The sequence below is a fragment of the Neurospora tetrasperma genome, assembly GCF_000213175.1.
Source record: "Neurospora tetrasperma FGSC 2508 unplaced genomic scaffold NEUTE1scaffold_81, whole genome shotgun sequence".
Taxonomy (NCBI): Eukaryota; Fungi; Ascomycota; class Sordariomycetes; order Sordariales; family Sordariaceae; genus Neurospora; species Neurospora tetrasperma.
Window position 1 is genome coordinate 7,155,826 of NW_009799179.1, and position 25,435 is coordinate 7,181,260.

A 25,435-nucleotide genomic window follows, 5' to 3' on the forward strand; every position below is an offset into this window, starting at 1 on the left:
GGGACACGGCCGAATTATCGAGAGGCCACGGTGATGCTTGTCGGTACACTCTGTGAGGGCCAGTTTCTCGTGTAATTGACTGCAGCGCCAGCTAGGTCCCTTTCCCAAGTTTAGTCCATCACATCTTCAATTGGACTATTGGACGGTTCATGAACGCGTCCCGCCCCTTTCCTTCAAGATGAAGACATCGGCCGTCTTCTCTGCCGTCCTTTCGTTGCTTTCCCTAGCTTCAAGAGGTTCGGCGCATGGACACCATCACCACCACAAGCACAGCGATAGCGGCACCTCGAGCGCCTCCGCCCCAGCAACATTTACGCCGCCCCAAGTCTTCAAGAATGTCAATCTCGTCCACATCGTGTCATTGGAGAAGAACTACGTCAAGGAATCCATCAATGTCGTAATAGAAAACATCGACAAGGAGGCGCAGTCCGATTACATTTTGCCTTTTACAAACGAGCAGTTGTCGCGTCTGGGTGGTTTGGAGGTTAGAGATCGCAAGAATGCCGAATCCGGTCCATTCGTTGTTGAGCCGGTAGAATTCGAGTCGTTTGGGTCAGTGATTTTTGTCCGTCTGTCACCCAAGTTCCCATCTAACCTCTCTTGAATAGTCCCAACCAGTACGTTCGAATCGGATTGCCCACACCTCTCGCGCCCGGCGCGCAGCAGACATTGGGCATCACCTACTACCTTCTGGACGCCTACAAGCCTCTTCCCGCCTCGATCAAGCAGGAGGAGCAACAGTTTCTCTCGTACTCCTTCTCGGCCTACTGCCCCTCGGTATACACTACATCCAAGCAGAAGACCGAAGTCAAATTCGCATCGACCAACATCCCCGACTACACCAAGCTTCCCGGCAGTGGAGACGTCAAGGAGTTCCCCCAGAAACAAGGATCCAAGCTCGTTTATGGTCCCTTTGATGAGAAGCCAGCCGGTGCGCTTGAGCCTGTTCAGGTTCGGTTTGAGTTCAACAAGCCCCTGATTCACATTTCTCGCCTCGAGCGCGACATTGAGGTCAGTCACTGGGGCGGAAATGTGGCGTTTGAGGAGCGCTACGATCTCGAGCACCGGGGTGCCAACCTCTCGTCCCTCTTCAACCGGGTCAAGTGGCAGCAGTCACAATACTACAACCCTGTCACTCATGCGCTCAAGGAGATGAAATTCCCTTTGCGCGTTGGCAGTGCCGACCCCTACTACACCGATGTTATTGGCAACGTTTCCACGTCCCGCTTCCGTAGCAACAAGAGGGAGGCCCTGCTTGAAATCAAGCCTAGATACCCCTTGTTTGGAGGCTGGAAGTACCCGTTCACCATTGGCTGGAACTCGGATGCGAAGAATTTCCTGCGCAATACGGCGACCGGAGGCTTCGTTCTTAATGTTCCTTTCCTTGAGGGCCCCAAGCAGCCCGAGGGTGTCGAGTATGAGCAGGTTGTGGTCCGTCTGATCCTGCCTGAGGGAGCCGAGTACGTTATTACTACCCCAGAACTGCCCTAACGTGTTATTGACACTGCTTCACACAGGAACGTAAAATGGACCACCGCAATCCCCAAGTCCTCGATCTCCGAAGCGGGTGTGCAGATTCACAAGACCTATTTGGACACCATGGGCCGCACAGCTCTCGTCATTAAGGGGCGCAACTTGGTCGATGACTTCAGAGATCGTGATCTCACCGTTACCTATGACTATCCCATGTCCGCTGTTCTGCGCAAGCCTCTGGTTGTGTTTAGCAGCTCGATGGCTGTCTTCGTCAGCCTTTGGCTTCTCAGTCTTATCAATCTCAAGTTTACAACCAGGAAATAATTTAGGAGCAGGCGGAGTGGTTTGTTAGGCATATGGGTTGAGTGAAAATTTCCTATATAAGTGTATCATCGTCATACTTCCAGCGGCCAGATATCTTGAAGGAGCAAGAGAAAAGATATTCCATGGGAGAAGAGGAATTTTCTGGCTGTGATACCAGTGGTGGTATTGATTGTGCAACTTGTTGAATTCATCCATTCAGCGGTTGAGAAAGGCTTCCGCCTTTTGAGGTTAATAGAGAAGCCGGATGCTCGGTAAGGAAAGCAGCCGTTTGCACGAGACAGCGCCTAGTGTAGAAACTCAGGCCCCGAAGATCGACATGTGTTTTGATTTGAGCAACGAAGCAGAGTCCTTGAAAAAAAGATGTAAGTACGGTCCTATACAAAGTATTTTACTTACAATATTGGGCATACCTCAATTTTCACACCTTCAAAGCAGTAAAGGGTCTTATCTGAAACCAGACGACCAGCATCAGAACTGCGCGTGGTCGGTTTATTCTTGCCACTGCTCGAATAACATCTTGGAGAACTCAACAAGCTGAGGGGGAGAGCAGTGGTGAAGGTGGGGTTTGATCCCCAAAGCGGATGGGAATCGGAGTCTTGTGCTATGACGTCACACAAATTCTTTATACAGACTTAAAAGCACCGAAGTCATGACGACAGTAACAACACCACGTCTTTATTCGGCTGGCATAAGACCAGGAAACAGGTCTACTCAGAGTGTGGACGGCGAAGTTATGCTTCAGCTGAACGAAGGCAGGTGACAGACTGCATAGGCTCAAGAACGGAGTACCGTATCACTCCAGCTCCTTTTCCTAGTCGATGTCCGATTCATAGCCGACCAACTTTACGATCAACTAGGATCTACGGAGTATCAGATACCTTGATTTATATCACCTTATTTCAGCCTTTTTACGCCTAGTGACGTCGAGCCCGAGATTACCGAGAGAGTGGCACGCATTCCCCGTCGATCAGCTTCATACGCTTCGTGCCTCTTACGCAGGAACCGTAAACCAGGATACTGCTTCCGAAACAAATTCATTCTACGATAATTGATTCTTTCATTTCTCTAACCTCACTGCTACCTACTTTCTTTGATCCGACCATCAACGTACTCTAAGGCAGCGCCTTCCGGAGAAGAACTCACAACAGAAAGAACGATCGAAGTCCTAACCAAACCAAGAGCCGAACACTCGTATTACTTGTCATCAGTAAAACATCAGACACCATGTGAGTTAGCCCACATGTAATCCATCAACCTATCGATGTAAACCTTTGTGACCTCCAAGAAACATATCACCATGTCCCGCAAGAGCATCGATAGCAGTCGCTCTCCAAGCCTGTGGTATCTCTGTTCTTCAACATATCGCTCTGCTCGAACAACTACTAACACTTCTGCTCTCAGGAACCGAGCACTCTCCATCCGCTCCAACAACCGGAGCAGCGGCGGCGGCTCCTCCACCAACTTCTCCTCTCACCACCACGGTTCCCGCCGGGGCTTCAGCCTCTCCTCTCTCCGGGGAACCATCCAACCGGAACTCTCCAAGAAGCTCTACCGTCTAATCAAGTCCGAGAACAACCTGATCTCAGCACACGAGACGGCTGCCAAGGAGCGCCTCTCGATCGCCCAACAACTCTCAGAGTGGGGCGAGCAGACTTCCGACGAAGGGATCAGCGACATCAGCGACAAAGTAGGCGTGATCCTGTCGGAACTGGGCGAGCAGGAGGACAACTACGCGCACGCACTGGACGAGAGCCGCGGTACGCTGAAAACGATCCGTAACACGGAGAAGAGCGTGCAGCCGAGCCGGGACGGCAAGAACAAGATCACGGACGAGATTGCGAAGCTGAAGTCCAAAGAGCCTGAGAGCACAAGGCTAGTGGTGCTGGAGCAGGAGCTGGTCAGAGCCGAGGCGGAGAACTTGGTTGCGGAAGCGCAGTTGACGAATATTGTATGTCCATCCATTATCCCTACCGGATCATCTACTTCTCTCTCCCCTTTTCTTCTTCTTCTTCTTCTTTTTTTTTTTTTTTTTTTTTTTTTTTTCCAAAGAGAAAATCAGTTCCCAAAGAGGCTCCTTCCCCATCTTATACAACCCCATACTCAAATGGCTGACAAATAACAATAGACCCGTCAAAAACTCAAAGAAGCCTACTCAGCCGAATTCCTCGCCACCATCGAGCGCGCCGAGAAGCAAATCATCCTCGCCCGGCACGGCCTGCGTCTGCTCAACCTGCTCGACGACACCCCCATCGTTCCCGGTGACTCGCAGATCCCGTATACGCAAGGTCACCAAGCCAGACAAACCCTCAATAATGCCGAAGACGATCTGCGCGACTGGCGACCTACGACGACGGCGGCGGCTTTGGACGAGGACGCCAAGTATGTTACTAGCAACTCGCCCACTTCTCCGACGACAGTCCAGCAGCACGCCCAGCAGCCCCAGGCTTCGCAGCCGAGGAACGCTGCTTCTGTCACTGATCAGCAATTGAATGAGAAGGAAGTGGATGGTGCGAGTTTGACGGGGACTGAGACGAATACGACTGGTAATGAGAGTGTAGTAGGGGCAAACCAAGAGGTGCAGACGACTGCTGTTTAATTTGGCGTGTTTGCGTGCTTTGACTTATCTATTTCAGTTTTGCTATGGTACCGATGTCGTTTTTGTTTATCTAGTGTTCGAGGAACTGATACCTTTTTTGACTTTGTAAGAAGCAGCATGTTTTAAGTCTTGACCAAAATCAAGAAGATTCCTAGCAGTATTTACAGTCAAGCGAACACCGTGGTATTATACTGAAAAAGATACAAAACTTCCATGCGACAGAGCTCATGACAACTTGTAGCATACCGTAACTACGTAGAACCCCAATCATTTGAAGATATCATCAAATCCTTTTCACACCATCCAACTCCGATCCTCTTGATCCTCAACTCTAAATAGTAGCCGTAACCCTCCTTATGCTCTTTCTTGCACCCTCACCCGTCACCATAACAGCACCCTCCATCTCCAGAGCCCTCATAACCTCCGCAAACTCAGCCGGCTCAACCTGCACACCCGCCCCCTCGCCCAGCCGTCTCGCCACCTCCGAGTACCTAACTACCTGTCCACCGCTGGTCATCTCATCCAGCAGGCGGATAACCGCATCCTTCATGTCGGCCTTGCGCTGGCGCTCCGCCGCGCTCGTGCCCTCTGTCAACAAGCTCATGTCGATGCGGCCCTGGCTGTCGGTGGCGGCGGTCTTGAGCGCCGACTTGATGAGGCGCACGGCCTCGCGGACGTCGTCGCGCGTGACGGTTTGAGATAGACGCATCTTGGCGTGCGCCTCGGCTAAGCGAATCATGGACTCGAGCTGACGCGTGGTGGCCGTAATGCGCTTCTCGGCGGCACGCACGTCTTGGCCCAGCTTGCGCATCTCGACGTAGGCATCGACGAGCTCGCGACCGGCTTCGGGCGTGAGGGCCGGGTGGATGTGCGAGCGGGCGTACGAGATGTAGGAGGTTAGAAACTCGACGGGCTGTTTTTTTTGAGGGGGAGTTGGTTAGTTTGGGGTTCATCTTCGTGTGGATTGACAGACGAGGAAAACTCACAAGGACGTCGTTGGCCTGCTGGGCACTCTCGGGCTTGTCTTCGAGATACATGGAGAGCAAATGGCGGGCCAGACGCTGATCATTCTTCTCATCAACACGATCGAGGATGAGGTAGACTAGATCGAAACGGGATAGAAGGGTTGGCGGGAGGTCGATATTTTGCGGCACTGATAGATCAGGGTTGTATCTACTACCAATGGGGTTGGCAGACGCCAGGATTGATGTTCGGGCGTTGAGAGTGGTGATGATGCCGGCCTTGGCGACGGACACGGTCTGTTGTTCCATGACTTCGTGAAGAACGGAACGGGTCGATTCGTTCATCTTGTCGAACTCGTCGATACAACAGACACCGCCGTCGGACAAGACGAGAGCACCGGACTCTAGAACGAGTTGGCGGGACTCGGGATCGCGTGTAACATAGGCGGTAAGACCCACGGCAGAAGAACCTTTACCACTCGTGTACACGCCTCTTGGGGCGATTCTGTGAACATAGGAGAGGAGCTGGGACTTGGAAGTGGATGGGTCACCACAAAGGAGAACGTTGATGTCTCCACGGTATTTGGGGCTTCCACCCTTCTCAAAGATCTTGTTCGTGCCTCCGAACAGTTGAAGAAGAATACCCTTCTTCACATCATCCATCTCGTAGATTGATGGAGCCAAAGAACGTGAAAGGAGATCGTAGATATCCGGTCGAGCGGCAGTTTCCTTGATCCTCTCTTCCTCATCAGGGGAGACCTTTCGGACCTCGTCCATGCTCTGGCCATTAGCATGGGCTTCCTCCTCCTCGGCGAGGTCGAGGGTCGAGGGATCAGAACCCATCCTCTTGCGGTCGACCTTTTGTACATGGACAACATCAACATATGTCTTGTGCACGCTCTTGACCGTCCTCATGCGCGGGTTGACACGAACGGGGGTGACTTTAAAGATACCAGTGAGCTCAACTCTGTCACCGGCCTTGCAAAAGTCCACAAGCTCGTTATAGACGCAAACAGATACCGAGTGGGGTGTCTGACCAGCAGGCACGTTATCCGGAGTTTCTTGTAGCTTGATGACTTGCTTGTCTTCGAAAGCACATCTGTTGTGGATGATCTGCATTGAGTTCTTGGAGGCGCAGCGAGCCCGAGGACACTCTGTAGGCTCACGAATCTTGCCACGATCTAACTGAACGGTTATAGAATGACCACAAACACTGCACTTGAAAAATGCATCCTTCATGTCGGGGATGACCGGCGTGGTTCTGATGACAAGACCCTTGATGGACACAAGCTTGTCCATGTCAGATGGGTTGAGGTCACGAAGGTTGGTGATCTTGTCAAGACCCCAAGGGCGAACCACATACGCCATCTGGCTGACTTGGTCCTCAATTGTGGGCGCCGCTGTTTGGGCAGGCCGCGGGGTGGGCGGTTCCTCGCTCCTTTCAGAGCTTGGGAAGTTCGGCTCCGAGCTTTGTGAGGCACCTGGAGCGGTCCTAGAGTTTTGGGATGCTCTTTGGCTGGCCATTTCCTTTTGCGCCAACTCCATCATACAATCATGTACGCACTGGTCCATGACCGGAATGATTTCGGTAGGATAGTGTTGGGCCTGATGCCATAACTTCAAGGTGCGCGGGTAGGACTTGAGGTCGCGGAGATCCAGATACAGCTTGTTGGTACCAAGCAGCAGCATGTTCTCCAGTGCCTCCCAATATGGCTTCGAATCCGCATCCGGATGGCCAATAGTCTCGGCCTCGTCCGCGCCATCTGCCCACATCCGGTATTTCCTGGTGAAGTTCCTGAGAAAGTCCTTGAACGCGAAGAACGAATCGTCTAGAGAGATGGTGGTACCCCAAACAAGACCTTGGCTTTGTCCACCAAGGGCATCTGCCTCGGAGGTATTGGGATTATTGGTGACAAACGAGTTGGCATCGGAGCCAGGGGCATCGCGGATCACACGACCGGCGTCGTCGAGGATAATTCGGCGGGGAATCTGGGCGGGAGTACGTAGAGGGTCCCCGTTGATGTCGCCTCGACGGGATCGACCGGTAACGGATCTTTGCGAGCTGACGAAGAGCTGACTGCTTTCGCTACGAAGATCGGACTGTTGAGTAAGCTGACGGCCCGGGCTAGAACTGGAGGCATAGCGGATGGGAGAGGAGTCTGCGGAGTGTGGTCAGCATTCAGTGTAGTCCTGAGTTTTGTTTGTTGATAGCCATACCCCCAATTAACTGGCTCCGTCCATTTGCGCGAGGAGTTCGGTCGGCATCGCTCTGGGTCTCTGTCTGCTGGCGCAAAGGCGAGCTCGGCGCATTGCCTTGGTGGGCAGTGCTCTGGGTATTGCTCATCTGCCTCAAGGGAGAAGAGACCGGGTTGGCGCCATTGGCAGGCGAGGAGGGCTCGTAGAATAAGGGACTAGAGGCAAGCTGTGATGCGCGTGTCTGGCGAGGAGTTGCGCTCGAAGGACCAGCCTGCGAGCTGCGAGTGGTGCGGGGAGTAGCTGATTGAGAGCTTCTCGTTGTTCTGCGCTTTGCTGGGGAAGACATGTTTACTGCTCTGTCCTCGGTGGTTTTTTTGAGATGATACAGAGTGAACTAAACCAACAAGAAGGGACAGAAGACGGGTTGGGATGGAGACGCTGGAGTGTTGTTGTGGCTCCCGATCCCTCTGTATTTGCGAGGTGGTTGGCAGGTCGGCAGCGTGTTCAGGACGGGCAAGGTGGATCACGTTCCAGGTATCGAAAAAAAAGACAGTCGCGACACACGCGTCTCTGATAAAAGCACTTTACACGGCCGTTCGTGTCTGCGGGGGCTTACTCGCGTTGGCCCATTAAAACCCCTGTCATACCCAAATGAGACGGACGAGGCCACTGCAGTGCTGCTGTTGAGTCCGAACTGTCAGGTACCTGAGGTACGTACCGCGCCGTGGGGCCTTGGAGTGTTCGCTCTGGATTCAAGCCACATCACAGGGACCGCTTCACCCCACAATACCCACGCTCACCACGGTAACGATACCGCCTGCCCCTGGTCATTGTGAGCACTACCTACCTACGCAGCACCTCTGGAGTTTAAGCTAACCACTATATACCTACCCACTTGCGCCCATTGAAGTCGAGTTGCCCCTCGTCGCCGACCTTCTCCAACCGATACCAGTCTCGAGACAGCAATTGATCAAGAAACAAGAACCCCCAGATAACCAGTCAAGATGTCGCCAGGAATGTCGCTGTATAGCGTCAACGCTATAGGTACACTAGGCACCACGCTGCTCCTGGGTCCCGGCTTATACGCGCCACGTCGAGCAATGTTGACAATTGCGTTCCAACAGTAATCCTCTCCAGCGATGACGGTTCGCGGATATTCTCAAAATACTACACTCCTCCTCACGCTGCCGCTGGCGCACCAGGAACAGGAGTGGCCGCCGGGCTCGGTACGCAATAGACGCTCCTTTTACCCCTTATTCGGTGTCGCATGTTCCCGTGAGGCTGACCAGCCCGAACCTTGTGCACAACAGCTTCCTCGAGCGCTTCCCAGAACCCCTATCCCGACAAGACTTCTCAAACCCGTTTCGAGAAGGGCCTCCTTCAGAAGACAGCAAAGCAGACGGGCGATATCCTCCTCTACGACAACAAGGTGGTGCTTTACAAGATGGAGTCGGACGTTGCTATCTACGTCGTTGGTAGCGCGGACGAGAACGAAGTTCTGCTCTACAACGTACTTTTGGCGCTTAGGGACAGCTTGCATATGCTCTTCAAGTGAGTATTTATGGCGAACGTGAAGGTGCCGGTCATGGGACATGATTTGGCTAACCACGGACTTTCTACTCAGGCAATCGATCGACAAGCGCACGATAGTCGAAAACTACGATCTGGTATCCCTCGCTATTGACGAGATCGTAGATGACGGCGTTGTTCTCGAGACCGATCCCACCATCATCATTCAACGATGCAGCAAGGCGCCGCCTGCGGATGTCAACCTCAGCCGCCTCGACCCCTTCACCGAGCAGGGTGTCAACAACTTGGCACAACTAGGCAAGGCTAAGCTTACTGACTGGCTTCGTCAGGGTCTCTAAGGGCATGCGTGGGTGGGTAACGACAAGGGAAGGAGTGTGGCGGATGGGAGCAACCAAGGTAAAGTTGGCGCATTGGTTCGTGAAAAGGTATTAGGCCCTTTTGTTTGGCGAGCCTTCTTAGAGCAGAGTAATGAGCCAAACACGAAGAAAAAGACACGAAAAGCCAACAAATGATGGGTTAGCAGAAAACAGGAGTTATAGTCTTTTTCCTTGCGATCTATGGGGTTTGACCCCGTCTATATTCTAATGTCGGAAGCGGCTTTCCTCAGCCTATTCATGACTGCCGCCGCGATATCGTCTCCATCACTCACACCCTCTACGAATATTACATCCGCGCCGCGCCTGTCCAGCTCTCGGAGGGCAGCGAAAAGGCCGTGTGCCACCCCCTTGACATCGTTGCCCAAATTAATCTCCAGAAGCCTTGCCAACACCGTGGTGCCGTCCTCATCCAGCCATTGCCCTTCCCTAACAGCGAACCCAGTCTCGGCCACGTCCCCGCTGTCCTTCGCAGCAACATCATCAAGCCCCTGACTCCTCAAACCCCCGGCAACAGGCCACCTCCCCGTCCTAATAATCGCAACACTCTTCACGTTTCCCTTGCCCTCCTCCTCCCCAGCCGCTTCAACCGCCTCCCTCACATCCGTCCTCGGCACCTCCCTCCTCCCTCCCTCCGCCTCATACAACACCACCCTCGCCTTCGGGCTATAATGCTTATACTTCATCCCCGGCGCTCTCGGCGCCGTCTTTCCTCCGACCTCTGCCTGATCCTTATACGCCTTCTCCACGCCTTCCCACCCCTTACACTCCCTAATCTCCTCCAAGCTGACCCCGCCCGGTCTCAGCACCACAGGCGGCGAGCAAAGCCCGTCGACGACCGTGCTTTCCACCCCCACGCTGCATGATCCTCCGTCCAAGATCAGTGCGATGCGACCCCGTAGATCGTCTAACACGTGCTGTGCGGCGGTGGGGCTGGGTTTAGTGCTGGCGTTCGCGGAGGGCGCGGCGAGGGGGGCGTTGGCGAGTTTGATCAGCGAGCGAGCCAGCGCCGAGGCGGGCATTCGGCACCCGAAGGTGGGTAGGCCGGCGGTTACTTCCGGAGCGAGGAGGGAGGGGGAGGGGTTGGGTAGCAGGATGGTGAGGGGGCCGGGCCAGAAGCGGGTTATGAGGGGGTGGTAGATGGCTGGGATGGGGTCTTCTTCGTCTCCTGCTGAGGAGAAGGAAGGAGAGATGAGTGACCGTAACATGCTCAAATCGCAAACATGCACGATCAAAGGATTGTCGCTTGGTCGACCTTTGGCGGCATAGATTCCCTTGACGGCAGCGCTGCGGGTGGCATCGGCGCCTAAGCCGTAGACGGTTTCCGTGGGGAAGGCGACGGGAATGTCGGTGGTGCGGAGGTGGTGGGCTACTTCGCGGATGGGAGACAGAATATCTTCATGTTCTGATGTAGTTGGGACCTCCCATGTGTTGAGGTTGCTAGTCTTCGTTTTGCTTCCATCTTTGTGTTCTGCTGACTCCTCCTTCCAGTGGCCGAGCACTTGGATGTTGCTGTAGTCCACCTTCACTTTGAGAATCCGGGTTTCCATTGTCGTCGAAGTTGTCGTAGCGGGTGCCATTAATGGCACTGCCGTAGATTTTGGTCTAGTTATCTCTGTGGTTATAGTGTGGTGGTGTCGATTGAGGATTGGGGTTAGTTGTGGGAGGTGCAAGCGTTTGAATCGGATAGTGAGAGTGAGAATATTGGCGCAAATAGTTCCCCTCATTCAGGGGACTCGACGATTTCGAGAAATGAATTTAAAACCCAGAGTCTGTCGATTATCTTGGCGATTTTAGGCAATAAATATCTTGTGAGGCATGGGTTGTGTTAGACAACAAGTCTCGAACTTGGTGGTGGTGGTCAAGCTCAGGGTTTGGCTCCCTTTGAGTCACTGTGGAGAAATTTTTCTTTTTTATCCGTCTCAACTTCACCCCAAAACCAGTTTACGCCCTATTCTAGGTTGCCCATCTTACAATCACCACCACAACAAAACTTACCTACAACACATGTTGAGCATGGACGGCTTTTTCAATCTTGCTGAACTATAGATAGTAATTCATTGACCAACACATATTGTGATTCGTGAATTGTTTGTATGATACCGCTTATCTATACCTGACCCTAGATCCATGCTACACCATATACCCCTGACCTCTCTAAGCACACCAAATACACACATTAAACAATTACTTCAGTGTGGTTCTGAGACAAATGACATCCCCTTACAAGACCCTACCTCCCTCAGACACTCGTGTCTACCTCACTTCCCCTCCTCCCCTGCCTGACCGGAAGCGTATTCACATGCGCATTCGCAAACCCCAAGTGCTCCGAGAAGCTAGCCAACAACCTCATCACATCATCCCTCACTTCCTCTCGATTCGCCATGCCCTGCATCACCCTGACTCTCGGCGGCTCCGGAACATGAGGCATGTGCATCATATCTGTCGAACCCTGGCTATTGCTGTGGCCATGACCGTGGCCATGATATTGACCATGACCATGACCATGATGCACCTGGTGACCATGATGCCCGCTACCATGGCTGCCCGTACCATTATTCCCGTTCATGCTCCCGCCCATGCCGTACCCTCGAGGCGGATGGTGCGAATCCGGGTCCGGCCGCATGCCGCTTGGCCGCCGGCGACTACGGTTGCGCCCTTCGCCACTCATCGCCATCGGATCCATGCTGCCGCCCAGGTATTCCGACTCGGCGTACTCGCCAGCTGAATAACCTCCCACGTCATCGTCGGTCGCGTAGCTGTAGCTGTCCGCGCGGGAGTGGGCGCGGCTGCTGGTCCTGCTGCCGATACTTCCGCCGCCGATGCTACCGCCGCCGATACTACCGTTCCCTATGCTGCCTCCACCGTTGACGGATGAAGCATAGTCGGGCGTGCCACGACCGTTGGTCCCAATGAAATGCTCCTCTGACGGCGCCTGAGCGACACGGGCGTAGTCGCTGTCGTCTGACACGTAGATGGACGGTTCGCGGACCGATGATGATCGTACAACAGGCAGCGGCTGGTAAAGTGAAGCGTGCCGTTCGAGGTCGAACGGGTTTGCGCCGCCTATCTCTGAACCACTGACAGAAGCAGCGTCCGAGTTGGCTGTGGATGGCCGCGTATACTCCCGATTGGTGAAATCGTTTGTTGGCATAGGTAAGCTTTCATCGAGATCGATCAAGCTCCCTACCGAAACGCGGTTGTCGACCGGAGGCTTGGGCGGCATGGAATCGTAGCCCGTCGATTGGAAGCCTAGCGGGTCTGTAGGGTGGTGTATGAGGGGTGGCCGAACAAAGTTGTCATTGTGGCTGTCGTTGGAGCGCTCTTCATTCCACGGGAAGCGCGACATCTCCGGATGAGCAGAAGCTGGCGGAGCAGCCATTGACGGAAACTTCCAGTCCTGCGTACGGCGGTTGATGTTCATGGGCATATCTGCCGGGTCGCTGAGGGGCGGTTTGCTAAAGTCTGGGTTCGGGTTGAAAGCTGCGTAATCTACCGAACCACGGGGTCCAGCCTTGATGGTCTCCATGTCCACGAACTGAGACAAGTCGTTTCCATCAAAGGACGCATCCAAGTCTATGAGCGACTCTCGTAGTGCCGCCTGTGAGCTCGGTTCATATTGCCGAAGGTTGAGATCCGAGTCTTTTGGTGGCTCCGGTGCTGGTGTTGCCTCTGATGTGGACGTTGGACCCAGACCGTAATAGGCACGCGAGTTCTCATTGTAGCCGGAGATCGTATTAGGATCAAACAGCTTTTCCAAAGGTGCCTTGAGAGCTAGTAATTTAGGAGGAGGCGGCCGCCTCCTTCCTTTAGGCTTGGGGCGCCGGGTCTGCTCTTCGTCAAAGTCAAAGTCGACATTATGCCCATAAACATCATACACGGCTTGAGCATCGCTGTCCATGGCCATCCGGTCAAAGTCAACCGTTGTGCTAAAGTTCCACTCGTCATTGGAGAGAGCAGTCGAGGCATAATCGGATGGGCCTTGAGCACCAACGGGCGCAAACAGCGATTTTCGAATACCTCCCTGTGCCTCCCAAACCTTATAACCCCGAACAAGGTTGGAAAGTGATGCTGTTGGGTATTCAGAGCTCGTGTTGAATATGTAAGGGTGCCGTTGGACTTGCTCAATCGTCGGTCGTTTTGCAGGGTCTTCGACCAGACAGAAAGCTACCAAGTCCTTGAGGTTGTCCGAGTACTGGTCTCCTTCTAGACGAGGCGCATGGGACTTGATATAATTGCCAAGCTGAGGGATGTTGAACCCCGACATGACGTTGGGAGGAAGTCCGGATGCAATCTCGTATACCATAGATCCAAACGCCCATATATCAACTGGTGTGCTGTAAGACGGTGTAGGTTCAAAGAGTTCTGGCGCCATCCAATGAGGCGTCCCAATAAAAGTCGACCGTTTGTCGAATTTGGTCTCCACGATACCAGCCACACCAAAGTCACAGAGCTGTACGGCGCCCGTCTCCGTCACAAGTACGTTGGCGCACTTGATGTCACGGTGGATGATTCCTTCTTTGTGTACCCAGAATATGGCCTCTGCGACTTCTCGTAGGATGGGAATGATCCACTTCTCCTGCAAGCCCCCGGGTGCGGTAGGCTTCATCAGAGTAGCCACGCTTCCGCCAGCACAGTACTCGGTGATCAGCCACATGGACTGTCCAACGGGCAGTACATCGAGAATGAGATTGATGTTCTTTGCGCCGCTGTTACTGAGTAACTTGAGGGCACTGGTCTCCTTCATAAACTCGCTATACGTGTCTGCCAGCCTAGGATTCTCCCTGTCGCTCTCCTCAATGTCAATAATCTTGACAGCCACAACAGCACTGGACTTGTTATCCGTCGCTTTGTAGACGCGGCCAAAGCTGCCTTTGCCGATGAGCTCCTCTAGCTGATATGGGGGTGCTTCTTTTCCTGATTTATTGCATTCTTCCGCAACAACTGCCTGCATCTTCTTGGCATCCTCAATGGCCTTTTTCTTTGTGGTGGTCAGGAAATCTGACCCGTATACCGATAGGGTCGCCATGATTGCTGACTGCCCCCGCAAGGACCCGAGGAGACTGTTGGTAGTAAAGTACTGATGATTGTGTGAAGCCTCAGTGTTCCTCTCGTAACTCTACCAGCGAGCCGGTCTAGATATGGGACAGGCTTCTGGCCCCAGGCGGTGTGACGGCAACGTAAGTGTGTCAATTAAAACGACACCTCAGCTGTGCAGCGTTACTCTGGTGCTTTCTGGGCGCGTGGTGAGATCAATGTGCTAATGAGTCCTAGGCCTCAAGTGAGTTTCAAAATGCACTTCGCAGATGCTAGATAAGTTAGTCCCATAGGAGCCTCAAAATTTCCCAGATAGTGACCATGTAAAAAAAGGCGACGATAGAAAGCTATGAGGACAATGACTGAGGGAAGCCTGATTGGATGGTGTATGGGAGATGTCAGTGTTCCTGAACTCCTCAACTGTGAGGTTGACGGATGTTTTAATGTATGTATTCAGCAATGAGTCTAGAGATGAAGGTAGGGGTACAACTCCAATGTCCAAGAGTGACACCCTTGACAAAACGGTTGAAAGGAAAGGGCAAGCCTTGACCTTGCCAAGGATGAGAAATCATGTTATCAATCCGATATAGGAAGAGAGCAGTTGTACTCACATGAAATTGGTACTAGGAGTATCGCGGTATGCGTGGTATGTCCGGTCCCTCCTACCGATGAGATCTCCCGTTGTTGACGACGGACGATGAGATTGTGAAGAAAAGCGAGCGACTTGTGTGAGGTTCGGAACTTGCCCGAGTCAGGGTCACCCAAGTCCGCGTTAGGTGCTCGGCTCCTTGCACTGCCAGGGGCAAAGTCGCCCAGAGGTGTAAACTTGGCAACTTTCAGGAAAGTCACACCGAAGCACAACGCTCAGGATCCTTTACAGGACCGAACAAACGAGCCAGTTCCAACTTTCATGCAACAGAAAAACAAAAAAGTATTTTTGGCCTCAAACACGATGGCTGGATCATCGGTGGAGCACAGATCGATGGACAAAGGAAAGCGGCTCCTTGTTGTCAGTGCGCGTCCACACCGCTGGCTGACAATGTGCCCGTGCTGACTGTTGGTTGTTGACTTGTTGTGGTTTCCACCAGCAATCTGAGGACTTGACAGCGGATAGAAATCAGGGGACAGAGCCGAAACTCACGATGTGCTAAAACAGGGAGCCCCAAAAGGGATTCCGTCGTAAGCGACATCAGCCAATGAGAGCCTCATAACGCATATCACCACGTGGATGCTGCTCCACTTGTGGAGGATGTTCAAGTTCCTTTGAGCGGGAGCTCAGCGGTCCCAGGTCTTAGATCCAGCCCTGTAGCGGGCCTCTATCAATCCAATGTGTAGGTAGAGGTATGTAAGGTGGTAAAACATGAACGTCAACCAACAACAAAAGCACCTCTCTTCATTTAGTTCACGGTCTCCTGACATCTTGATAGAAATATCTTCACGTCTGACCGAAAGGAAGATCGGGCATGTCTCAGATTGATAATAGGCTCAGATCTTTCTCGCTGGCTATTCCAACAGAGATCCAAGAGCTGGATCTACGGTGCCTCGCCTGAACCTTCCAATCTCTTCACCATCTTCCCATGAATTCCTTCCCAAGCACTTTCACATTGACCTTTGGCAATTCCAATCAACAACCTCGAACAGCTGATCTCTACATTTTCCACAATCTCCAACCTCCCATCTGGCCCCTCATTGATCTCCCACACGGTCTCCATGACCATTGAGAGCGGGCTTCTGATTCGGACAAAGAGGCCAGTATCCAGCTTCGCAAACTCATACGTGCTGACAACGTTGCTGTCCCACAACCCAGCGGGCAGCGTGTGTATAACATCGGTGACCTTGTAGGACTTTGTCTCGCCTAGCATTCGCGGCTGCACAGCGCTTGGAACGGCTGGCGGCGCACTGGGGGTGAGAGGTTCGCATTTGGCGAGATGAGGGTCGCACGAGAGAAGGAACTCGTGGTCTTGTAAGAGTTCTATCGCCTGCTCCCGGGTGATCTTCGGTGGGAGGGGAGACTTGTGTACGAGTTGCGCTTTGGTGGAGAGGACTACAGCGGCCTCTCTGTTAGTGCTGTGCGTAGTTGTAGTATTTGCTAATTGTTACGAACATGACATGTTTGCCCTGTGATCTTCTTGATCGACGATCTTAAGAGTGGATCCTTGCCGTAAATGTACGAACAGTTTGAATGAGACTCGTGGTAAAGTGTGCGAAGGTGAAAAACAGATAGCGGTTTGGTTGATATTCCCAGAGTTATGCTGCTCTTCTCTTAACCTCACATTCACAGAGTGGCGAAGTGGTCGTAAAGCCAAACCCAACATAGGCAGTCCACTAGGGCGCGCTCTAGCTGAAAGGCCGTTACCAAATTGTGATAGGGACTACAACAATTTCGAAACACATCGGTCTGATGGGCTGGTCGTTGTCAAATCCTAAACAGCTCGACTGAAAGACCAGTTCTGAAACAATGCTGTGAAGCGCCGGATCGAGGAGAATACAACAGGGGCAGCTCCATTGGATAAGCGTCCCAAGTCCTTTACAGTGCCCGAACGTTCGGTTCTCGGTGTTCTCATGTGCATAACAACTGAATCTGAGGGCACTGTGGGTAGGAACACAACACCTGCAGTTATTTGTAGACGTTCCTTGGCTATGGCCCGAGGAATGTTTGATTACCTAGGTTATGGGATAAGGGACAACTCTAAAGACTTTGTTAGAGCACAGACCTAGAGGACAGTGTATTCGCTAACAGCGGAACCATAGCGAAGTCTATCGGCAGGTACATGGGGTTAGGGTTCTCTTCTAATGCGGAAAGGAGCTTGGGCCAATCGGTCGCCCAACTTAATTGATGCGATGATGTCGCATGGGAAATCGGATTGGCGCGACTTTCTCCATGAACCCTGAAGGCCAATCCAAAATAATAATAATCAGGTCATACCTAATTCCGGGACTCCAGCACCACCACCAGTGCTGTAGCTACTATGGAAGCAGTAGCAAGGAGAAAAGCAGCTGCCTATGTCTGCTTGAGTTGTACCCGGCAATTCCAACGACAGATTCGACGACAATACCACAACGCCGCCCCACGACCTGATATCTACGATGTCGTGTGTGTTGGTGGAGGACCGGCAGGTCTGAGTCTCTTGACTGCCCTGCGTAAGTCGCCAATTTGTGTCCCAACCTCACACTTGGTCAGTTGCTTACCCTCAGGTTTGCAGGCGCCAACCCCGTCACCTCCCACCTCCGTGTTGCCCTAGTCGAAGCCCAGGATCTATCCAAAGTCAAGTCATGGAAGCTACCGCCAAACAAGTACTCGAACCGATGCAGCTCCCTCACGCCCACATCCGCTTTCTATCTCGACCAGATTGGTGCCTGGGAACATCTCGATCAAACCAGAGTCCAACCGTACCACGAAATGCAAGTTTGGGATGGCGTTACGGATGCCAGGATCGAATTCGACTGGGCACCCGGTTCGGCCCTGGTAGAAGGAACCACCATCGCTTACATGAACGAAAACCTCAACCTCACATCCGGTCTACTGAAGCGACTGGAGCAACTGGGTGGTGTATCGGTATTCGAGGGTGCTAAAGTTGAGAACATTACCTTTGGCGAGGAGACGGAGGACCTGGATCTTAGGCAATGGCCTGTCGTACACATTTCTGGAGGCAAGCAGCTTACTGCCCGCCTTTTGGTTGGAGCCGACGGAGCAAACAGCCCAGTCCGTGCCTTCGCGGGTATCGATGCGAAGGGTTGGGATTACAACAGACACGGCGTGGTGGCCACGCTAGAGATGGAGGGCGAGGGTTGGGGCGGAGAGCACACCAAGATTGCCTACCAGAGGTTCCTTCCTACCGGTCCTGTGGCTATGCTCCCCATGCCTGGAAAGTATTCGACACTCGTCTGGTCCACAACCCCGGAGAATGCCTCAATACTCAAGAGCCTCTCGCCCAAGGATTTTGTGGCTATGGTCAATGCAGCATTCCGTCTTAGTCCAGTGGATCTGGCCTTCATGCACACACAAGGGGCGGACCAAGACGATGAGTATTCGTGGAGGTTGCAACACACATCCTTCAACCCGCGGGCAATCCCACAGACCGTAGTTGGAGTTCAGGAAGGCACGGTTGCCTCTTTCCCATTGAAAATGCGCCACGCTGATACCTACATTGCAGAGCGTGTCGCTTTGGTAGGCGATGCCGCTCATACCATTCATCCACTGGCAGGCCAGGGCTTGAACCAGGGCCAGGGCGATGTGCAGAGCTTGGCCAAGACGATTGAGCACGCCGTCACCCATGGACAGGATATTGGAAGTATCATGTCACTCGAGTCTTACGTATCGGAACGATACACAGCAAACCATGTGCTTCTTGGGGTTGTTGATAAGCTCCATAAGCTCTATTCTGCCGAAAGCGGCCCGTTAGTGCCCTTGAGGTCACTGGGCTTGAATGCAGTCAATGCTCTTGGGCCGTTGAAGAGCTTCTTCATGAAGCAGGCTGCAGGAAGCGGCACCAAGCTCTTCTGAGCTCCGCCCCTCCATTTTCAAACAGGATGGGCAGCTTTCGAAGTAGTGTATATGTATTTGTACCAACTTGAGCCATGTGTCATGTATCACCACACCCCGTGCGAGTTTGCTTCTAGGGAGCAGCTGAACCAACTTACCGCGAGATCATTGGTAACGCGGAGCCTCAAGACCCCTCAATACCGCTACGAGACGGGATTTGTTCGATGTTTGAATTGTGACTCCCGTCTATACAAACACTTCCAATGGACCTAGACAACCTCTTGAACCACATCAGATCACAAAATGCCCCCTACGCGATCTCCTCACAATTCAGTCCCATATCCTTCGACTCACACCGAGGCAGCTGAGCCAGGCTTCAGCGGTTGGTATACTCTACCTGTAACCCTACATCGACTGCCTTCATGGCCGGGCCCTCCGGCTCATTGGACTTACGTTTGCTTTGTCCCTTTTGCGGCTCCAACCTGTGCAGTCCACTCTTTCGTCTTTCTTGCGCCGGCGTCAGTAGTATCCACCGACTAGTACTGGCCTGTTCGTCCGCAATCACGACGTTCTGCCAAAGGAAGTGTATCAATTTGCCGTATCTTATTAACCGGACACGGGCAAGGCGCTCGACCTTGCGTGCCTGTAGCGACCGAGCCTTATTTTGCGAGCCAGGCAACAGCTTGGGACACGATTCTCACTGAGCGCAGCTATCTGTACGAGCCACGCTCTGTTTACATATCCAGCCAGCCATCTATTCATAGTATCTCTAGGCAGACCTCTCCACTCGATGAGACTATCAGCTTTCACAGGGTCAACATAAACCTGCCCCAATTCTACAGTCGCGAAACCGACAAATCGTCTACAAGTGACACGAACCCGGTGCCTCATCGCAGTCCTAGATCGAGCATATTGCGGAACTGGTCATCTGCGAAGAAATTAGCTGATCGGTTGTTGGCTGGCATCCTCAACAACTTGCACTTGGCTTACCATTGCCGGTACCAGAAGTCAATCAAATCTTCCATCTGCAGTAAGTACGCTTTAAAACACTGCGTCGTCAGCCAGGTTCTCATCTGTTTGTCGAACGATGAGGATAGGCCCGCTCAAACATCAGAGTATACAAATTCAGTGGAAACCACCCGGAGAGGACTCCGGTGCTCAAGCAGGCAGGCGGATTTCGACAACTGCTCATCTTGAAAGGCTTCTCTTCGTCGGAGCAATTGAACCCGCTCAATTCCGCCGCCTTAGGATTGACGACTAAGTTACAACAACCTCGCAGGACGCTTCAAAGGGTGACCGAAGCAGTGGTCAGGACCAGTTGGCAGTTTTTTTCATACAACGGTCCTGAACTTCAATGCAGTCTTCGTCGATATCTCTACGTATCAATATCGCTCAATCAACCATAGCTCTGGTTCACTTTCAACTGCGGCTTAGCCAGGCCCAGTTGACACGAGATTTCCGCGCAAGCAGCTCAAGTCAACAGAGGGATGTGTGTCCAAGAGTACATTGCCTACCAGTGTGGGCACCGAACGCCGGGTGTCGTTCGCCCGTGCCCCCTGACCACCGCAGGACACAACTTCCCCGTCTGCACCATCCAGCCGTCAAAGCAACACCTAGCACAAACCATGTGCGGCCCTTGCGAAAGACTCCTACACTCACGATGGGTACTTATTCGGGAGTGGGAGCATCGCTGGCTCCATGAGCGTGGAGTTTGCGGCTGTGATGTGGTCTTCCCCGGCCTTCTGACCCGACCTCGCGTGATTGGCAACGTCCTAGGTCCAGAGGAAGACTTCACCGAAGGGGCCCGAGACGACACAATCGGACGTTGTGGATCTGCTCCCACTCCCTACGATACAACGGAGGTAGAGGAGGCACTACAGCAAGGCAATACAGGAACAGGAACTTACCACATCCCGCCCATATTCACCGAGACCGCTACCGGCGATCAGCAGCGTGTTGCCATCCGCTTGCCCAGCTTGTACGCGGCCGAGTGGCTAGCTGATCACCGCGCTCTCCACGACAGCGGAAGATGCCAGTGTCCGGTACGTTTTACGCCCTTTCAGCCTGACGTGGGAGAATATGCCATGATCACCGGGGAACGGGAGTATCTCCAGGAATACCGCCAGACTGAAAGCCGCAATTGGGCCATAAACAAGGGCGAGGAGGAAATCACTTTACGGATGGCCCAGATCAATGATACGTTTGGAACTTTTGATCCTGCTGCTGCTGCGTCATCACCCCCGGCCAAATCGAAACCTCGTCTTGTATCTGATTTACCTCCGACCGGCCCTCGTCATACCAGAGCTCCCTCGCATCACCGCCAGAGCCACTGCCTTCATCATCAGCAGGAGCATTTTCATCAAGGACGGGGACATCACCACAGCCAGCCAAGGCATGCCACTTCGGTGAATTTGGCCACGAACACCTCCGTGCCTTTCCCCCAGGGGCGGTCTTGTGATCCGGCAGCACAGCACCAGCAGCGACCGGAGCTTTTCGGCCTGGCAGATCAGCCAATGCAGCTTTCTATACGTTCGTCGTCTCATGCCGTCGCGTCGGTCTACGACAACCATGAACAACACGTCTACGGACCACACACCTTCGTACCAATGGGCATTGTTTTCCCCGATCATCGTGACCACGAGCCCGAGACTCAGGATGGACCGCAACAGCTTCAGCAACATTGTCAGGAACTTCATTCCCTGACCAATAGTTTCTCTCCGCCTCCGCGTCTTCCATTCCCACTTCCATACTGCGGTCTGCCCGTTGGCTCCGGACCAGAGGGCAGTGAAGTACACATGCCTAATTGGGAGGATTGTCAGTTGAGAAGATGCAAGTCGAGCTTCCAATCTGAATCTGAACCTGGACCTGGACCTGGACCTCGTTCTAGAGCTGGGGTGGTTTCGAGCGAGGTTGAAGCTGAGATTAGTCAGGTTGGAACCGATATTGAAACCAACAACGGAAACGGAAACGGAACCGGCATCGGGAATGATGCTGAAAGTGGTTGTGGGGCTCAAGTTGATCACGCCGAGCAGTACCAGCAACACCGGACAAGTTTGGGAAGAGGACACCAGCGGAGCTCATCGTACTCCTGAGCGGGATCAAGGATTCTTCATCTTGAGTCCTTGGACTGGTGAGTCGCCATCCCATCGCTTCCATGACTTGTTTCAAAGATGTGAATTCCCTGGGACTTTTATGAGAGTGACCCAATTGTGAAGCTAACAATATGGAGGACAGCGAACCACAAAAAACCAAATTCTCAGCGCGCAGTGTGACGGCGGGATGGAGATTATCAAAGTCGACAGAGAGCGAATGTTCGCTCCACGACAATGTTCTACGGCAGCCAGTCCAGTGGCGGCTGAGAAGTTATTGTAACAACAAGAAGTCGTCGCGTTGCCTTTTTAATATCTCGTCTCACAGCACCACACAACTATGCACATCAAGGACTGGCACAACTACACCAACCCCCAAAAAATATTGAATGGACGACGTGTTGCACACAACTCCACGACAAAAGACCAAAGCATAGTATCCTTTCACTTCAGTCTTTCTTTTGAAGACCCGACGACTGAAATGGCTATTCTTCTTCTGTTGCTGGTCTAGTCTGCATCTATCTATGTTTCCTGTTCCGTTTTGCCAGGGGATAAGAGAAGAAGTCAAAACGTCCCACCTTTATCAGCAAAACCCAAAGTACTGTTTCTCCTTTAGGCGTTCTTTAAAGGTAAAACATCGCGCGCGGCCTGCTTATCCGCTCATTTCAATATCTGCAGTTGCTGTGCTTCATTCATCAAAAAATATATCCCATGCGTTGCGTTCCATGTCACAAAGTTTGCAGCCGGAGAGCTTCAACATTACCGATCGACCTCACCTGGAAGTAGGAATAAAAGGGTTAACTACTAAACCACTTGAAATTTCAAAGAAGAGAGTTGAAACTTACCAAACACCAAATCCATTGTGCCGATAACGGCCACAGCATCAGCCAACATGTGGCCCCTCGACAAGTGGTCAAAGCCACCCAGATGAGCAAAGCCGGGAGCGCGGATGTGCACACGATACGGCCTCTCGGAACCATCACTGACGACATAGACGCCCATTTCGCCCTTAGGGGCCTCGATGGCCGAGTAGGTGTCACCGGGCGGGACGGCATAGCCCTTGGTGTACAGCAAGAAGTGGTGGATGAGGGCCTCCATGTTCTCCTTCATGGCGGAGCGGGGCGGCGGGGAGATCTTGTAGTCTTCGACACGGACGGGACCAGCGGGCATCTTGTTAAGGCACTGGTGGATGATACGGAGTGACTGACGGAGCTCCTCCATGCGGCACAGGTACCGGTCGTAGCAGTCGCCGTTGATGCCAACGGGAACGTCGAACTCGACTTGGTCGTAGGCGTCGTACGGCTGGCTCTTACGGATGTCCCATGGCACGCCGGAACCGCGGAGCATGACGCCCGTGAAGGACAGGTTCAGGGCGTCGGCAGCAGAGACTACGCCGATGCCGCGCAGGCGGTCTATCCAGATGCGGTTGTCCGTAAGCATCTCCTCGGTTTCGTCGATGCGGTCGCCAAACTGCGTGGCCCACATGTAAATGTCATCGAGCAGGCCGAGAGGGATATCTTGGTGGACACCTCCGGGGCGGACGTAGGCAGCATGGAGACGGGCACCAGAGACTCGCTCGTAGAATTCCTAAGGTTTTTGACATATTAGATTAAGCTGCTGGGGTTGGGTGCTGCATGGTATTCCCAGATCCTTTCGCGTAGAGTTTCGCGCATTGATTTTCATATACCCATCTAATAGAAACCGCCGATATCTAACGAAGAATACAAATCAACACTTACCATCAATTTCTCTCTTTCCTCAAAACCCCACAAGAAAGGCGTGAGAGCGCCGACGTCCATGGCGTGAGACAGAACAGACATGAGATGGTTGAGAATACGGGTAATCTCAGCGAACATTGTACGAATCCACTTGGCACGCTCGGGGATCTCAACGTTGAGCAGCTTCTCAACGGCCAGAGCGAAACATTGCTCGTTGGTCATCATGGAGACGTAGTCAAGACGGTCAAAGTAAGGGAGCGCCTGAAGGTAGGTCCTATACTCGCACAGCTTCTCGGTGCCGCGATGCAGCAGGCCAACGTGGGGGTCGGCACGGACAATCTCTTCACCCTTTAGCTCGAGAATCAGGCGCAACACACCGTGAGCGGCCGGATGCTGGGGACCGAAGTTGACCGTGTAGTGCCGCACCTTGCGGGCCAGGATATGATCCTGGGGAGGCGCTCTCGGGGCACCGTCTGCCTTCAAGGCCTCCAAGCCGTACAGATCGTCGTTGGGCGCAAAGTCGTCGCCGGTAGGGACCAGACGGGTTCCTTGGCCCTCGTAGCTGGGCTCGGCATACCGTCTGAGAGCGGAGGCAGAAAAGGCGCGAGTCGAGTTGAGGTTGTTAGCGATGGGGGCGCTCTGGCGCATACAATGGCGCTTGGCATTGCGCCCAGCGAGTCGGAACAACGTCATCGCCATTGTTGTTTGTGGGACTGCCGCTTGCTTTTGGTTGCTCAGAAGGTCAGGGAGCGGGGATGGATAGATTCGCAGGATTGACAGCGACGAAGGACAAAGAGGAGGAGGTTCGCCGCTGGATGTGGCCTCTTCTCCGGCGGTTCAATGGCTCGCAGTGAGCTTGCGATGCTAGTGATAGCAGTAATAAGGTGGTGGTGGAGATGCTTCAGTTGACGTCCAGTCGACTTTCCCAGACCACGGCCGCGGCAACGCCCCAGCTTCGAACTCCTCAAATCGTTGCCGTCAGTTGGTCAGTGAAATTCAACCCAATCAAAAGCCATCAGTTGAGCAGTCAGAGACCAAGCTTCTTCTGGTACAACGTTCCCCCCACGGCGGGCAAGCTCCCGTCTCGACTGTTGCCGGCCGAGGCATTTATCCGGCAGCCGTGCCGCCAAGCGGTCCCATGGAGGGCAGCCGCGCTATATGTCATCTGATTGGCTGGTCGTAGAAGCCTCGGTCCTTCGCTAGGCAGCCTCGAGGCAGTGTAAGTTGGAATTTGGGCATTTTAGGGAGAGGTTTTCGCAGAAAGGAAGAGGAGGATGGAAGAGCATGTCCACACTTATAACTTTATGACCACAGAGATTCCAAGATGTGCTGGAGTTAAGAGTGGAGTTAGTCAACATGTCACTTACTCGCGACAAACCTCGATGTGGACATGGAATTCGAAGCCCTGATGTCTTTCCCTCGCCAGAGCTACAAGTTTGTGGATTTGGAACTGATACCCTCGACATGCAGATATATCTAGTCGAAGTGTCTTCCATCATACCCGCGCAACCCTTTGTAATTGGAGATCCGGCGTTCTCTCTTCGCCTCAGGTTTCGTCGATGGTCGAAGTCGACGGTAACCTGACAGAGGTTATGGCCCGCCATGTACCCTGTTGGCCTTGTCCCAGTCATTGCGGTCCTGTCCACAATTGTC

At 53.1% G+C, this 25,435-nt stretch overlaps 10 protein-coding genes across 10 annotated transcripts; 5 read left to right on the plus strand and 5 right to left on the minus strand.

Moving 5' to 3' along the window:
* Window positions 1-74: 74 nt before the first annotated feature.
* NEUTE1DRAFT_119086 (uncharacterized protein) lies at window positions 75-2,181 on the plus strand (the record flags this gene model as incomplete). Its single annotated transcript, XM_009858447.1, has 3 exons — window positions 75-552; window positions 609-1,460; window positions 1,518-2,181. The coding sequence occupies 3 exons, from the start codon at window positions 179-181 to the stop codon at window positions 1,795-1,797; spliced, it is 1,506 nt and encodes a 501-aa protein (XP_009856749.1).
* Window positions 2,182-2,897: 716 nt separating this feature from the next.
* Window positions 2,898-4,550, plus strand: NEUTE1DRAFT_92148 (uncharacterized protein; the record flags this gene model as incomplete). The annotated part of the gene is made up of 3 exons (XM_009858448.1): window positions 2,898-3,023; window positions 3,199-3,745; window positions 3,923-4,550. Coding segments are annotated over 3 exons (1,020 nt in total).
* Window positions 4,551-4,556: 6 nt separating this feature from the next.
* On the minus strand, window positions 4,557-7,942 carry NEUTE1DRAFT_73454 (cell division control protein 54; the record flags this gene model as incomplete). The annotated part of the gene is made up of 3 exons (XM_009858449.1): window positions 4,557-5,306; window positions 5,380-7,514; window positions 7,573-7,942. 3 exons carry the CDS (start codon window positions 7,895-7,897, stop codon window positions 4,725-4,727), a joined length of 3,042 nt encoding a protein of 1,013 aa, XP_009856751.1.
* A 512-nt stretch (window positions 7,943-8,454) lies between these two features.
* NEUTE1DRAFT_119089 (uncharacterized protein) lies at window positions 8,455-9,710 on the plus strand (the record flags this gene model as incomplete). Its single annotated transcript, XM_009858450.1, has 4 exons — window positions 8,455-8,595; window positions 8,676-8,777; window positions 8,862-9,102; window positions 9,176-9,710. 4 exons carry the CDS (start codon window positions 8,556-8,558, stop codon window positions 9,417-9,419), a joined length of 627 nt encoding a protein of 208 aa, XP_009856752.1.
* Window positions 9,656-11,005, minus strand: NEUTE1DRAFT_106071 (uncharacterized protein; the record flags this gene model as incomplete). Its single annotated transcript, XM_009858451.1, has 1 exon — window positions 9,656-11,005. The coding sequence occupies one exon, from the start codon at window positions 11,003-11,005 to the stop codon at window positions 9,656-9,658; it is 1,350 nt and encodes a 449-aa protein (XP_009856753.1).
* Window positions 11,006-11,517: 512 nt separating this feature from the next.
* On the minus strand, window positions 11,518-14,484 carry NEUTE1DRAFT_73462 (uncharacterized protein; the record flags this gene model as incomplete). The annotated part of the gene is made up of 2 exons (XM_009858452.1): window positions 11,518-11,897; window positions 12,105-14,484. The coding sequence occupies 2 exons, from the start codon at window positions 14,482-14,484 to the stop codon at window positions 11,698-11,700; spliced, it is 2,580 nt and encodes an 859-aa protein (XP_009856754.1).
* A 1,466-nt stretch (window positions 14,485-15,950) lies between these two features.
* On the minus strand, window positions 15,951-16,603 carry NEUTE1DRAFT_150523 (uncharacterized protein; the record flags this gene model as incomplete). Its single annotated transcript, XM_009858453.1, has 2 exons — window positions 15,951-16,536; window positions 16,597-16,603. The coding sequence occupies 2 exons, from the start codon at window positions 16,601-16,603 to the stop codon at window positions 16,025-16,027; spliced, it is 519 nt and encodes a 172-aa protein (XP_009856755.1).
* Window positions 16,604-17,461: 858 nt separating this feature from the next.
* Window positions 17,462-19,190, plus strand: NEUTE1DRAFT_92167 (uncharacterized protein; the record flags this gene model as incomplete). Its single annotated transcript, XM_009858454.1, has 2 exons — window positions 17,462-17,633; window positions 17,696-19,190. 2 exons carry the CDS (start codon window positions 17,462-17,464, stop codon window positions 18,994-18,996), a joined length of 1,473 nt encoding a protein of 490 aa, XP_009856756.1.
* Window positions 19,191-20,462: 1,272 nt separating this feature from the next.
* Window positions 20,463-22,067, plus strand: NEUTE1DRAFT_126521 (uncharacterized protein; the record flags this gene model as incomplete). Its single annotated transcript, XM_009858455.1, has 1 exon — window positions 20,463-22,067. The coding sequence occupies one exon, from the start codon at window positions 20,463-20,465 to the stop codon at window positions 22,065-22,067; it is 1,605 nt and encodes a 534-aa protein (XP_009856757.1).
* Window positions 22,068-22,537: 470 nt separating this feature from the next.
* On the minus strand, window positions 22,538-24,752 carry NEUTE1DRAFT_119090 (NADH/ubiquinone oxidoreductase; the record flags this gene model as incomplete). The annotated part of the gene is made up of 3 exons (XM_009858456.1): window positions 22,538-22,840; window positions 22,910-23,651; window positions 23,804-24,752. 3 exons carry the CDS (start codon window positions 24,479-24,481, stop codon window positions 22,824-22,826), a joined length of 1,437 nt encoding a protein of 478 aa, XP_009856758.1.
* Between the last annotated feature and the right edge of the window lie 683 nt (window positions 24,753-25,435).